At 40.2% G+C, this 14513-nt stretch overlaps 1 protein-coding gene and 1 long non-coding RNA gene across 2 annotated transcripts; both read left to right on the forward strand.

Annotated features, from left to right (window-relative positions):
• Positions 1-1306: 1306 nt before the first annotated feature.
• On the forward strand, positions 1307-2055 carry LOC128629339 (uncharacterized). Its single transcript, XR_008393701.1, has 3 exons — positions 1307-1360; positions 1455-1537; positions 2038-2055. It is a non-coding gene; the product is annotated as an uncharacterized LOC128629339 (long non-coding RNA).
• An 11044-nt stretch (positions 2056-13099) lies between these two features.
• LOC108260337 (ribonuclease-like 3) lies at positions 13100-14251 on the forward strand. Its single transcript, XM_017460565.3, is given in 2 exon segments — positions 13100-13184; positions 13187-14251. Coding segments are annotated over 2 exon segments (441 nt in total). The 5' UTR covers positions 13100-13114; the 3' UTR covers positions 13558-14251.
• Positions 14252-14513: the final 262 nt, after the last annotated feature.

The raw sequence follows: 14513 nt of genomic DNA on the forward strand, positions 1-14513 counted from the left end.
TATAAAATCTTTTACATTTTGCTAATCAGAATGTTATATTTAATTATGATATTGAATCATTTATACGTGATACATTTACACATTGATGAATATTATTGAGAGTTCTCATGAACAGCTCCCAAATGCACTCGGAATCAACTCCAGACCTCTCATCTCCTTCATTTTGTCATAGACTGCTTACCAGTCAAGTGTCCAATTTCTTCTGAGCCTGTGAAAATGCACTGCTGTAATTCCTAAACGGTTCAAGCTGAATTAAAGCTGAAAGTCTACACTTCAATCACATCTTATTTTCTTTCTTTCAAATCCTCTGTGGTGGTGTAAAAATAATAAAAATGTATTTTTAAAAAATGTGTTGCTGTCCAAATACTTATGGACCTGACTGTGTATACGGCTTTAAATAGCTATAGCTATTAACATAAATCAATAACACTTGAAATGAAGAGTAGTAAATAGTTACAGGACAGATATTATTGTTGGTGTATAGACACTGGTATACATCCATCCATCTTCTATACCGAGGTCTTTCCAGGGTCACGGGGAACCTGGAGCCTATCCCAGGGAGCATCGGGCACAAGGCGGGGTACACCCTGGACAGGGTGCCAGTCCATCGCAGGGCACAATCACACACCCATTCATACACTACGGACACTTTAGACACGCCAATCAGCCTAGCATGCATGTCTTTGGACTGGGGGAGGAAACCGGGGTACCCGGAGGAAACCCCCGCAGCACGGTAGGAACATGCAAACTTGCAAACATGCAAACACGCACACACTGAGCCACGGTGGAAATTCAGGAGGTGTGAGGCAAACGTGCTAACCACTAAGCCACCGTGCGCCCTCTGGTATACATTTTTTGTTAGCTTGGTTTGTGCTCTGACATGCAGTGTTAACCGTGGGACCTTATTTAGACAGGTGTGTGCCTTTCCAAATCACGTCCAATACACTGAATTTCCCACAGGTGGACTCCAATCAAGTTGTAGAAACATCTGAAGGATGATCAGTGGAAACAGGATGCACCTGAGCTCAATTTTGAGTGTCATGGCAAAGGCTGTGAATAGTTATGTACATGTGTGTTTTTTGTTTTTTATTTTTAATAAATTTGCAAAGATGTCAAACAAACTTCTTTCACGATGTCATTATGGGGTATTGTTTGTAGAAATGAAAACCAAAGAAAAAAAAAAACAAAGAAAAGTTCTCCAGCGGTTGAGACCAAAGAAGCTGCTGAAGGTGTCAAAGCCCACAGTGGTTTAAAAAAAACAGTTCAAAGCTGCAGCGGTCATAGGATGAACACCTATATATGCTATATATAAACACACACACACACACACACACTCACACACTCATGCTCTGAATAGAAGGTAAGCTTCAGCTCTTCAACATTTTGTCATTTAACTTTGATATTTTGGAAATTGTCATCTTTGGTGCTTTTGGGTTTTGATTCATTTTCAATAGGTTTGGATGATTCTCTGATTGTGAACGATCATCTCCTTATCTTCTGATCTTCTCGACTGTGACTCTTCAGTCCTCTCTTGCTGGTAAGGGTCTCTATCTTTTTCTCCTCGACGCACACATTTAATAGGAGGAAATGCTGAAATACTGGGGAGAGGTTTAGAGTTCAGGTGCTTTATGAAAGATTTCTACAAATACAACGCTAGAAGAAAGACACTGACTTGGCAATACGACACTGGGGTCAGATTCCTTCACTAAACTAAACTAACCGTATATATTCGTATATCGTCGTTTCTATGGTAAAAGCATACACAGGGGCTTGTATGGCTCCAAGTGTGCCGTTGCTGATATGGTAAAGGTTTCTGTAAGGAGACATTATTTAACATTAAACAGCACTTTGCAACTTGAAATATCCCTCATAAACACGGCATTTAGGATTAAAACAAATAAACCATGTGCAGATTCACCGAAGGGGAAAGGACACGGGAGACGTGAAAGACAATTACTTTTGCTTTCGCTCAAAATCCTGAAAGCTAAAAATACAAGCGTTTTAGATGTGTAATTTTGTTCGTGTCTCTCTGCGCAGACTTCATCATGGAGATCCGTGTGTTTGGACTGGTTTTGTTGCTGGTGTTGTGCGCCGCACTGCCTGCTGAATCCCAGAACTGGGAGGCATTCAAAAAGAAGCATATTTACCCGAGCATGGATGAGATATGTACCGACACGATCAACGACAGGGGAGTCAATTCTGGTGACACCTGCAAAATGAAGAACAGCTTCATACTGGCCACAGAAGATCAGGTTAAGGCTGTATGTGGGGCCGCCGGCAGGGCTGTGCGTGGGAATCTTCGTGAAAGCAACAATCCTTTTAGTGTGGTCACTTGCAACCGAAAGCAGAGTAACCAGTGTAAATATGACGGTCAAAAGAGTACTCGATGCATTACAATAGCATGTGAGAACGGTTGTCCCGTGCATTATAAGCGTGATAGACCTGGTCAACCAGGTCAACCCTGCAATTAAAACCCCTAACGTTTGGTGCTGTTCTTCAAACTAAACGCAATCTCAAATAAAATACTTCCTACATATACAACCTACTGCTTAATGAATCTCTGAGGTGGTGGAGCTGAAGGTAGAAAGACAATTGTATGGCTTTGATGATCTTTTATTTCTCTATACTCTATATTTCTCTAAATAAAGATTTGTGGTCTATTATAAAGTCATGTGTGATTGCACTGTACTCTACTGATATGTCAAACATATGGTGTGAGAACTGTACAACAAATACATCACTGTTTATTGGTATGTAATAATATTTTATATAATCAAACAAAAGAAAGAAAAGCTTTCAAATGTATCATTTCCATTCACTTTAAAATCAACTCCTGTCATCTTCATTAAAACGTATAAGGCATTGCAAAACCATTTTATCTGCTGTGTGATGTGTGGATTTGTTCTCTATGAAGAAAGCAGGTCAGTTTTATATCTCTGAAACACACTGAAGCTCGTCACGTCTACGTGTGACGATTAGACACGAATACGGTCAGGTCCATAAATATGTGGACACCCTTTCAGCTGCGCACTGAACCTGCAGACTTCCAGCTTTCATTTGAACACACGGTTGTTGTTGCTAGAGGAGGAAATGCAAAAGGTCCAGTGGTCTTAAAAGTACTTCTGCAGCTAGACCAATGTGAAACAAACACCACAGTTCTTGTTCAGGTGAGATTTCATATAAATGCGTAATTTATATGCATTTTTAAGCCATATTAATTTTTCTTTGTTTAATCGGGTGAATCGGGTAAAGCGTGTACAGTGTGTACGTGTCTGGAGGAGAGCGATGAAGCGAGGAATGTGAAGCCTGTCTACCCAAAAAATCAGCTACAAAACAGGGCCTATATACAGTATCTCACAAAAGTGAGTACACCCCTCACATGTTTGTAAATATTTGATGATATCTTTTCATGTGACAGCACTGAAGAAATGACACTTTGCTACAATGTAAAGTAGTGAGTGTACAGCTTGTGTAACAGTGTAAATTTGCTGTCCCCTCAAAATAACTCAACACACAGCCATTAATGTCTAAACCGCTGGCAACAAAAGTGAGTGATGGTCAGATAACAGGAAAATAGTTCGGCGTCTGAATCCAGCACTACTTCTGTAACACCACTTCTGGTGAATCGCCCCCCCCACCGCATCACGGGGCCATGTTAACCACTCGCTTTTTCCGCGTCTGTGTGGTTAATGCTTTTTGCAATTACTTACCTCAAACACCTCCGAGAGGGAACAAAGGCTGACAGAAGATCTCATCATTTACACCAACAGTCTACATGTAACTTTTAGAATAAACTGATGACACCAAAAGCGAGTCGATGTTCTACACAGCAGTAATTGAATACTATAAGCTATATATGTATAGTTGGGTAGACCAATAGAGAAATTTTGGTTTAAATGAGAAGTGTTATGTTTGGAGAAAGGAAAACACTGCAATCCTGCATAAGAACCTTATCTCAATTGTGAAACATGGTGGTGGTAGTATCATGGTTTGGGCCTGTTTTGCTGCATCTGGGCCAGAATGACCATGAATTGTGAATTATACCAACAAATCCTACAGGAAAATGTCAGAACATCTGTCCATGATTTGGGAATTCGGAGTTCGATGGAGTAGGACGCGAAGCTGGAGGCTCCTGCTGATTTCAATTAAAATTGTAATTAATTTGCGCTTTTCGGTCATACAATATATTTTGACTTATTCTACTCTGTTTCCTTGTTTGCAATTTTAACTTTGTGGCACGTTAAAATGTCTGGAAAGAACACGAAAAGCCGTGGTAGCATTCAGACACGACTGAGGTCTAGTGTGCGCGCCGCGAGCAAGTCCGCTTCTCCCCCTGAATCCACATCGCCGAGCAGTGACCCTGACTTCGCCGCACTCACGCTCAAGCTGCTGGCTTTACTGAGGAAGGACATCGCCGATATTTTTAAAAAGGAGCTCCAGAAGCTCCAGGAGACTCTCGGGGGTGCGCTGTCTACTATCCAGCTTGACCTGCAGGCGGTGAAGACACAGCTGGCTAGTGATAAAGTCGCTACTGAGGCTACCATATCAACACTGAAAGGTACTGTTGGGGAAATGGAGCACGCTCTCTCCGGTTGCACCGATGACATAGTTCATATGAAGACTACTATCGAGTCTCTCACTGCGACCGTGACTCAATTAGAGAATAAATGTGAGGATTTGGAGTCGAGGTCACGGCGCAATAACGTTAGGATAGTGGGAGTTCCAGAGGGCCCTGACACCTGCTGTAGCGGCCTTGTTAAAGGAGGCGTTTGGTCTGGAGAAGGAGCCGGTTCTGGACTTGTCCCATCGGACCCTTCAGCCGAAGCCCAAGCCTGGTGAACGACCACGAGCTATTGTGTGCAGATTCCACTATCACAGTGACTGTGTTGATATTTTACACCGTGCGAGAGAGCTCCAGTGGATTAAAGTGAGGGATTTGACCATCTCCGTTTTCCCTGACTACACAGCCAAGACAGCCCGGGCCCGGGCCACGTTTAACGAGGTTCGGCATCAACTTCGTGGTATTGAGGGCGCTCGCTATGGAATTCTTCACCCAGCTCGGCTTCGCATTACATATAACGGTGTTCAGAAGGACTTTATTTCAGCGGTGGAAGCAGGAGACTATGTTAAGCTCTTGATATCGGGGTGAATCGCATCACCTACACAGCGGAGTTTTTTTCGCTCTTCTTTTATTTTTAGTTTTTGCACTCGGCCTTCCAGCTCTACTGAATTCTGATTCTTATTGCAGATATTGTCACTGTATTACTTCACCTAGATTTTGTGAACTCACTCCTCTTAAATCTACCTCTGCATTAATGTGCTTCTCTGTTTCGATGCTCTGACCGGGTTAGAGTTTCTGTTTATTTAATTGTATTAGTGTTATCTCCTCAGCTTTACGTGCTACACTGTTATATTATTTGTTACAAGTCTTTAAAAGGCAAGGACATTATATTTATTATTGTGTGCAGACTGTTTTTCAGTCTTGGTAATTTTGTTGGTTAGTTCAGCTTTACTCTCCGAGTTGTTTTCACATTGTGGACAATGTTCGGTTTTTGTAGGATACACTGCTGTCTCATTTGTTTATGGAGACTTTGGGTGTGTGGGAGTTTGGAGGATTGTGAGAGTAAGCAGAACATGCCAATGCTTTGACGGATGTAATGTTATTTAATTGCGAATCTGTTTTTAGAGGATTTAAACCTAACATGTTGAACAAATTATATTACAGAATTAAAGCAATTTTACTGGGGTTATCTCATACAGTGTCAGAGAACAGAAAAATAGTTCGGCGTCAAAATCCAGCACTACTTCTGTAACACCACTTCTGGTGAATCGCCACCCCCCACCCCACCCCATCACGGGGCCATGTTAACCACTCGCTTTTTCCGCGTCTGTGTGGTTAATGCTTTATGCAATTACTTACCTCAAACACCTCCGAGAGTGAACAAAGGCTAACAGAAGATCTCATCACGTACATCAACGGTCTACATGTAACTTTTAGAATAAACTGATGACACCAAAAGCGAGTCGATGTTCTACACAGCAGTAATTGTATGCGAAACTATATATATATATATATATATATATATATATATATATATATATATATATATATATATATATAAAATCTTTTACATTTTGCTAATCAGAATGTTATATTTAATTATGATATTGAATCATTTATACATGATACATTTACACATTGATTAATATTATTGAGAGTTCTCACGAACAGCTCCCAAATGCACTCGGAATCAACTCCAGACCTCTCATCTCCTTCATTTTGTCATGAAATAACGAGGAAACATGCCGCGCCTGGCCATGAGACTGCTTACCAGTCAAGTGTCCAATTTCTTTTGAGCCTGTGAAAATGCACTGCTGTAATTCCTAAACGGTTCAAGCTGAATTAAAGCTGAAAGTCTACACTTCAATCATATCTTATTTTCTTTCTTTCAAATCCTCTGTGGTGGTGTAAAAATAATAAAAATGTATTTAAAAAAAAAAATGTGTTGCTGTCCAAATACTTATGGACCTGACTGTGTATACGGCTTTAAATAGCTATAGCTATTAACATAAATCAATAACACTTGAAATGAAGAGTAGTAAATAGTTACAGGACAGATATTATTGTTGGTGTATAGACACTGGTATACATCCATCCATCTTCTATACCGAGGTCTTTCCAGGGTCACGGGGGAACCTGGAGCCTATCCCAGGGAGCATTGGGCACAAGGCGGTGTACACCCTGGACAGGGTGCCAGTCCATTGCAGGGCACAATCACACACCCATTCATACACTACGGACACTTTAGACACGCCAATCAGCCTACCATGCATGTCTTTGGACTGGGGGAGGAAACCGGAGTACCCGGAGGAAACCCCCGCAGCACGGTGGGAACATGCAAACTTGCAAACATGCAAACACGCACACACTGAGCCACGGTGGAAACTAAGGAGGTGTGAGGCAAACGTGCTAACCACTAAGCCACCGTAAGCCCTCTAGTATACATATTTTGTTAGCTTGGTTTGTGCCCTGACATGCATTGTTAACTGTGGGACCTTATATAGACAGGTGTGTGCCTTTCCAAATCATGTCCAATCCACTGAATTTCCCACAGATGGACTCCAATCAAGTTGTAGAAACATCTGAAGGATGATCAGTGGAAACAGGATGAACCTGAGCTCAATTTTGAGTGTCATGGCAAAGGCTGTGAATACTTATGTACATGTGCGTTATTTGTTTTTTATTTTTAATAAATTTGCAAAGATGTCAAACAAACTTCTTTCACGTTGTCATTATGGGGTATTGTTTGTAGAAATGAAAACCAAAGAAAAAAACAAACAAAGAAAAGTTCTCCAGCGGTTGAGACCAAAGAAGCTGCTGAAGGTGTCAAAGCACACAGTGGTTTAAAAAAAACAGTTCAAAGGTGCAGCGGTCATAGGATGAACACCTATATATGCTATATATAAACACACACGCACACACACACTCACACACTCCTGATCTGAATAGAAGGTAAGCTTCAGCTCTTCAACATTTTGTCATTTAACTTTGATATTTTGGAAATTGTCATCTTTGGTGCTTTTGGGTTTTGATTCATTTTCAATAGGTTTTGATGATTCTCTGATTGTGAACGATCATCTCCTTATCTTCTGATCTTCTCGACTGTGACTCTTCAGTCCTCTCTTGCTGGTAAGGGTCTTGATCTTTTTCTCCTCAACGCACACATTTAATAGGAGGAAATGCTGAAATACTGGGGACAGGTTTAGAGTTCAGGTGCTTTATGAAAGATTTCTACAAATACAACGCTAGAAGAAAGACACTGACTTGGCAATACGACACTGGGGTCAGATTCCTTCACTAAACTAAACTAACCGTATATATTCGTATATCGTTGTTTCTATGGTAAAAGCATACACAGGGGCTTGTATGGCTCCAAGTGTGCCGTTGCTGATATGGTAAAGGTTTCTGTAAGGAGACGGATATTTAACATTAAACAGCACTTTGCAACTTGAAATATCCCTCATAAACACGGCATTTAGGATTAAAATAAATAAACCATGCGCAGATTCACCGAAGGGGAAAGGACACGGGAGACGTGAAAGACAATTACTTTTGCTTTCGCTCAAAATCCTGAAAGCTAAAAATACAAGCGTTTTAGATGTGTAATTTTGTTCGTGTCTCTCTGCGCAGACTTCATCATGGAGATCCGTGTGTTCGGACTGGTTTTGTTGTTGGTGTTGTGCGCCGCACTGCCTGCTGAATCCCAGAACTTTACGGAATTCAAAAAGAAGCATATTTACCCGAGCATGGATGAGAGATGTACCAACACAATCAAAGACAAGAGAATCAATTCTCGTGGCAGATGCAAAAAGATCAACAGCTTCATACTGGCCACAGATGATCAGGTTAAGGCTGTATGTGGGGCCGCCGGCAGGCCTGTGGGTGGGAATCTTCATGAAAGCTACAATCCTTTTAGTGTGGTCACTTGCAACCGGAAGCAGAGTAAACCATGTAAATATGTTGGTCAAAAGAGTACTCGATGCATTACAATAAAATGTGAGAACGGTTGTCCCGTGCATTATAAGCGTGATAGACCTGGTCAACCAGGTCAACCCTGCAATTAAAACCCCTAACGTTTGGTGATGTTCTTCAAACTAAACGCAATCTCAAATAAAATACTTCCTACATATACATCCTACTGCTTAATGAATCTCTGAGGTGGTGGAGCTGAAGGTAGAGAGACAATTGTATGGCTTTGATGATCTTTTATTTCTCTGTACTCTATATTTCTCTAAATGAAGATTTGTGGTCTATTATAAAGTCATGTGTGATTGCACTGTACTCTACTGATATGTCAAACATATGGTGTGAGAACTGTACAACAAATACATCACTGTTTATTGGTATGTAATAATATTTTATATAATCTAACAAAAGAAAGAAAAGCTTTCAAATGTATCATTTCCATTCACTTTAAAATCAACTCCTGTCATCTTCATTAAAACGTATAAGGCATTGCAAAACCATTTTATCTGCTGTGTGATGTGTGGATTTGTTCTCTATGAAGAAAGCAGGTCAGTTTTATATCTCTGAAACACACTGAAGCTGGTCACGTCTACGTGTGACGATTAGACACGAATACGGTCAGGTCCATAAATATGTGGACACCCTTTCAGCTGTGCACTGAACCTGCAGACTTCCAGCTTTCATTTGAACACACGGTTGTTGTTGATAGAGGAGGAAATGCAAAAGGTCCAGTGGCCTTAAAAGTACTTCTGCAGCTAGACCAATGTGAAACAAACACCACAGTTCTTGTTCAGGTGAGATTTCACATGAATGCGTAATTTCTATGGTTTTTTAAGCCATATTAATTTTTCTTTGTTTAATCGGGTGAAATCGATTTCTTCCTTTCTTTATCAAAAGTTTTCTTTTAAATGCAGTTTGTCTCTGATATTTTGCACCACTGATATCACTACTGATACGACTGTTGCTTTGACAGTCCCTGAATTAGGGACCATTAGGAAATAGAAATGATCATTTTAAACTCATATCTAAATCACTTCAAACCACTGGATGGCACCACTGTGCATGTTTGTGAACCCCATGGAGTTAGCAGGGGTTTGCATTGGTTATTTATTCCATCCATCCATCTTCATCCATCTCTAAATGGAGCTTACTCCTTTCTCAGGGTCACGGGGAACCTGGAGCCTATCCCAGGGAGCATGGGGCACAAGGCGGGGTACACCCTGGACAGGGTGCCAGTCCATCGCAGGGCACAATCACATACACACTCACACAAACACTACGGACACTTTAGATACGCCAATCAGCCTACCATGCATGTCTTTGGACTGGGGGAGGAAACCGGAGTACCCGGAGGAAACCCCCGCACACACAAACTCCGCACACACAGAGCCGCGGGAATCAAACCCCAACCCTGGTGATGTGAGGTGATCGTGCTAACCACTAAGCCACCGTGTGCCCACATTAATACATTAATCCCATATAAAATGTTTCAATATCCTAGGGGTACATCAAATTACTGTATGTTAACGGATAGGAATTTATAGGAAGTCATTTCGAGTCATTAATTGCACTAATAGGAAACTAATAATAGGGTTTAATTAAAAAACAACAACAACGAATTCCGTGTGTGTACGTCAAGACGTGTGTACAGTGAAATGCAGAATATATAAAAACACCTTCGCGTGTGTGGACGAGGCAGCAGTGTGTGGGCGAGTGCTTTATGGACGATTTTACAAATACAACACTGGAAAGAAGACACTTACTTGCTGGTCTGATTCCCTCATTTTTTAAACGTAAATATTATTTATTTATTAATTTTATTTATTATTTTTATAATATAGTATGGTTATAATATTTGTTCGGTTCTCTCTGAGCAGACTTCCTCATGGAGATCCGTGTCTTCGGACTGGTTTTGTTGTTGGTGTTGTGCGCTGCACTGCCTGCTGAATCCCAGAACTGGGCGGCATTCAGAAGGAAGCATATTTACCCGAGCATGGATGAGAAAAGATGTACCAACACGATCAACGACAAGAGAATCAATTCTGGTGGCACCTGCAAAAACATGAACAGCTTCATACTGGCCACAGAATCTCAGGTTAAGGCTGTATGTGGGGCCACCAGTTCTTGTTCAGGTGAGATTTCATATGAATGTGTAATTTCTATGGTTTTTAAGCCATACTAATTTTTCTTTGTTTAATCGGGTGAAATCGATTTCTTCCTTTCTTTATCAAACGATTTCTTTTAAATGCAGTTTGTCTCTGATATTTTGCACCACTGGTATCAGCACTGCCAAATGTTCATGAACTTAAAACTGCAAGCTGCAACATGCTTTAATATGAATATTTCATATCAGTTTATGTATTAAATGTATTAAAACCCTATAAAAAAAACCTTTCAACTCTAAAGATTCCAATATATGATATTTTATAAAACATCAATATCTCATGAATTAATGATTCAATATAATAATCCAGTATAAGATTCTGATCACTTCCAATAATCACATGGCTGTTTGCAACTGTTGCTTTGACAGTCCCTGAGTTAGGGACCATTAGGAAATAGAAATGATCATTTTAAACTCATATCTAAACCACTTCAAACCACTGGATGGTGCCACTGTCCATGTTTGTGAACCCTATGGAGTTATTTTTGAAAGTGGTCTGATCTTCATTTATGCCACAATTACAGACAATCACCAATCGGACTAAACTAATAACACACAAACATGCGAAGTTAGAGTAATTAGAGATGTTCCTCCACTCTTCCACCGAGGCATTTGCAAGTTTTTGATCACGTCTGAGGGACACACGGTTACGTGTAATTTTCCACTACGAGGACAATCAGTTGTCCTTTCTGTCTCTCTGTAGCACCATCTTATGTGTCATACATTACAGACATTGCAGTTTATTGCTCTGGACACATCTGCAGTCCTCATGCCTCCCTGCGGCAGGTCTATGGCATGTTCACGCAGGTGAGCAGGAACCCTAGACATCTTTCTTCTGGTGTTTTTCAGAGTCAGTAGAAAGGTCTCTTTAGTGTCCTAACTTATTGTAACCGTGACCTTAACCGCCTACCTAAAACATTAATCCATTAATCCCATATAAAACGTTTCAATATCCCACAGTACATCAAATTACTGTACGTTAACAGATAGGAATTTATAGGAAGTCATTTCGAGTCATTAATTGCACTAATAGGAAACTAATAATAGGGTTTAATAATAAAAAAACAACGAATTCCGTATGTGTACGTCAGAAATGCAGAATATATAAAAACACCTCCGCGTGTGGACGAGGCAGCAGTGAGGAAACAGGATCCTGGACAGATGCGCTCTGTGACAGCTGTAAATAACAGAATGGAATCGTTCTTCAAATGAAAGATCATTAATGGCGGGTCGACGACATGATTTACGACTCTGAGTCCTGTAAAGCCCGGAGGTGTGACCTCAGATAGTCACGAATTTCTGAGCCCTTGTTACATTCGAATCCCGTTTACAGTTTGGTAAACATGTACCGTGACATCTTGTAGGCTTTTGGTCCTGTGGTTTATTAGTTTTATTATCAGCCTCGATAAGGAACATAAACACAATGGGAAGTTTAATTGCTGGATGAAATGGTATATGAGGTGTGAGGAGAGGCGAGTGTTTTATGGACGATTCTACAAATACAACACTAGAAAGAAGACACACTTGGCAATACAACTTTGTGGTCAGATTCCTTGCGAGGTAAGTACTATAATTTAATCCTCTTGTTCACTACTTGTTGTGTTTCTCAGTTTAGCATTTAAAGTATGACCGTACGCATCAGGCCAAATCTGATCTTCATCCCAGTCATTGGTAATATGAACAATATTTGTGAAAATTTATTCCACAGCCCCATGAATTCTCGATTCTGATAGCACAGCTTTAACTCACAGGTTTATATTAATATATTGTTGTTTCTATGGTAACAACATACACATGGGCTTGTCTGGCTCCACATAAAAAAACAGTTGTGTCCCAAATAGCGCGCTATACACTATGTACTTATACACTATGTAGGCCTACTCAACCATGTATGAATTCGATAAGGTTATTTTTTCATTCGACATCGGAGTCTTATAGTCCCTCCCGCGCCGCTACGTAATTAAAGCTGCAACAGTTGACTGCATGAAGTGTTTAACATTCCACTTTTTTTCTGGTTTATTAAGTGCATCATCCGGGTGTTTAAAGGGAATTTTTTTCTATTTGGGATTTTCAGTGTGAACACATTATGCGCACTTATTTATACTACAAAACGGCATAAAATAGTGCATAAGTATGCGAAGTGGGATGCAACTAAAGTGTGTCGTTGTTAATATGGTGAAGTTTTCTGTAAGGAGAGGTTTATTTAACATAAAGCAGCACTTAGGATCACAATAATTGAATAAATAAATAAATAAACCAATGACGAGACGATTCACTGAAGGGGAAAGGGCACGGGAGATGTGAAAGACAGTTACTTTGTCTTTCGCTGAAAATCCTGAAAGCTAAAAATACAATTGTCTTAGTTTGTGTAATTCATTTGTCTCTCTCTCTCTCTCTCTCTCTCTCTCTCTCGAAACATCATCATGGCGATCATCAAACTGGCATTTGTCTTGGTTTTGCTGTTGGTGTCGTGTGCCGCACTGCCTGCTGAAGCCCACCTCCTGATGTGAAGCCTCGCTACCAAAACTTCCTGACTCAGCATGTTTACCCTACAATGACTGAGGCTAAGTGTACCAGCGAGATCAGACGGAGGAAAATCACTGATGGGAACACCAACAACTGCAAAGAAGTGAACACCTTCATAAAGACCAATATAAAAGATATCATGCCCGTGTGTGGGGGCGCCACAGGTCGTTTTACAAGCGGTCAACCTTTCACTGTGGTCACTTGCAAACTAGACTCTGGAGAAAGACGGCCAAGGTGTGACTACGGCGAAAAAGGTCACCAGAGCATTCGATACATTACAATAGAATGTGATCAGGGTTGGCCCGTGCATTACCAGGAAGACACAGTTGTTGTAGGCTGAAATTTTCAAAAGCCAGATGTTTACTGACGCTCTTAAAAGTACCTATCCAATCAATCTGCAGCTAAACTAATGTTTAACGTTCCTGATTGATCTGATTTTAATTAAAAAAATTTTTTTACTTCAGTGAGCCTCTGAGGTGGTTGTGTCGAAGACAGAAAAACATTTGAATAATTCATTTCTCTAATCTTTTATTTCTCTGTATTAAATACATTATACGTTTTCCAGATGTTTCACTCACATACTGTTTTTATTCAGGTGTGTAACACGTTGTGTTGGACGGGGTCAGGGGGATAAAAAAAAAAATAAATTATAGGATAATTTAAACGTATGTGTTAAATATATAGTCTCTATGCATTTTAACTTATTTTCCATTCTTTGTTGAATCATGTGAAATCTATTTTTAATTTTCTTTGAAAAAAATTAAATAAACAAATGCAGTTTCAACGGTGATTCTTTTTGAGGCCTTGTACTCGGTACGTTCATGTTTCAGTATTGCTGTAACAGACGGCGATGGAGGATTTCAGGATGGGTTTTTTTTTTCAGTATCTTTAATATCCAGCAAGCAGTAATTAGATTGGAATTTGATGTCCTGGGTGATTTTGAGATGTTTTATATGTGATTAATGTATTTATCTTATGATGTACTTATGATGTATTCTAGGGAGGAAAATAAATTTGTGTCACTGTGAAAAACATTTACAGACGTCACATAAAATAAATAATTAACAGGATGGTATTAGGGAGCAGGAAGCAGGATTCAGTGGAATGTTTGACTGAGAGTTACAGCTGTCACATGCAGGACGACCGATCATCAACACCGAATGTGACGTCTTGTAGGCTTATTGGACAGAGTCCTGTGTTTTATTAGTTTTATTATCAGCCTGGATAAGGAACATGCACACAATGGGAGAACTCAAAGTGCAGACTTCCAGCTTTAGTTTGGGATTTATGTCTTTG

The sequence above is a fragment of the Ictalurus punctatus genome, chromosome 28 (assembly GCF_001660625.3).
Source record: "Ictalurus punctatus breed USDA103 chromosome 28, Coco_2.0, whole genome shotgun sequence".
Classification (NCBI taxonomy): Eukaryota; Metazoa; Chordata; class Actinopteri; order Siluriformes; family Ictaluridae; genus Ictalurus; species Ictalurus punctatus.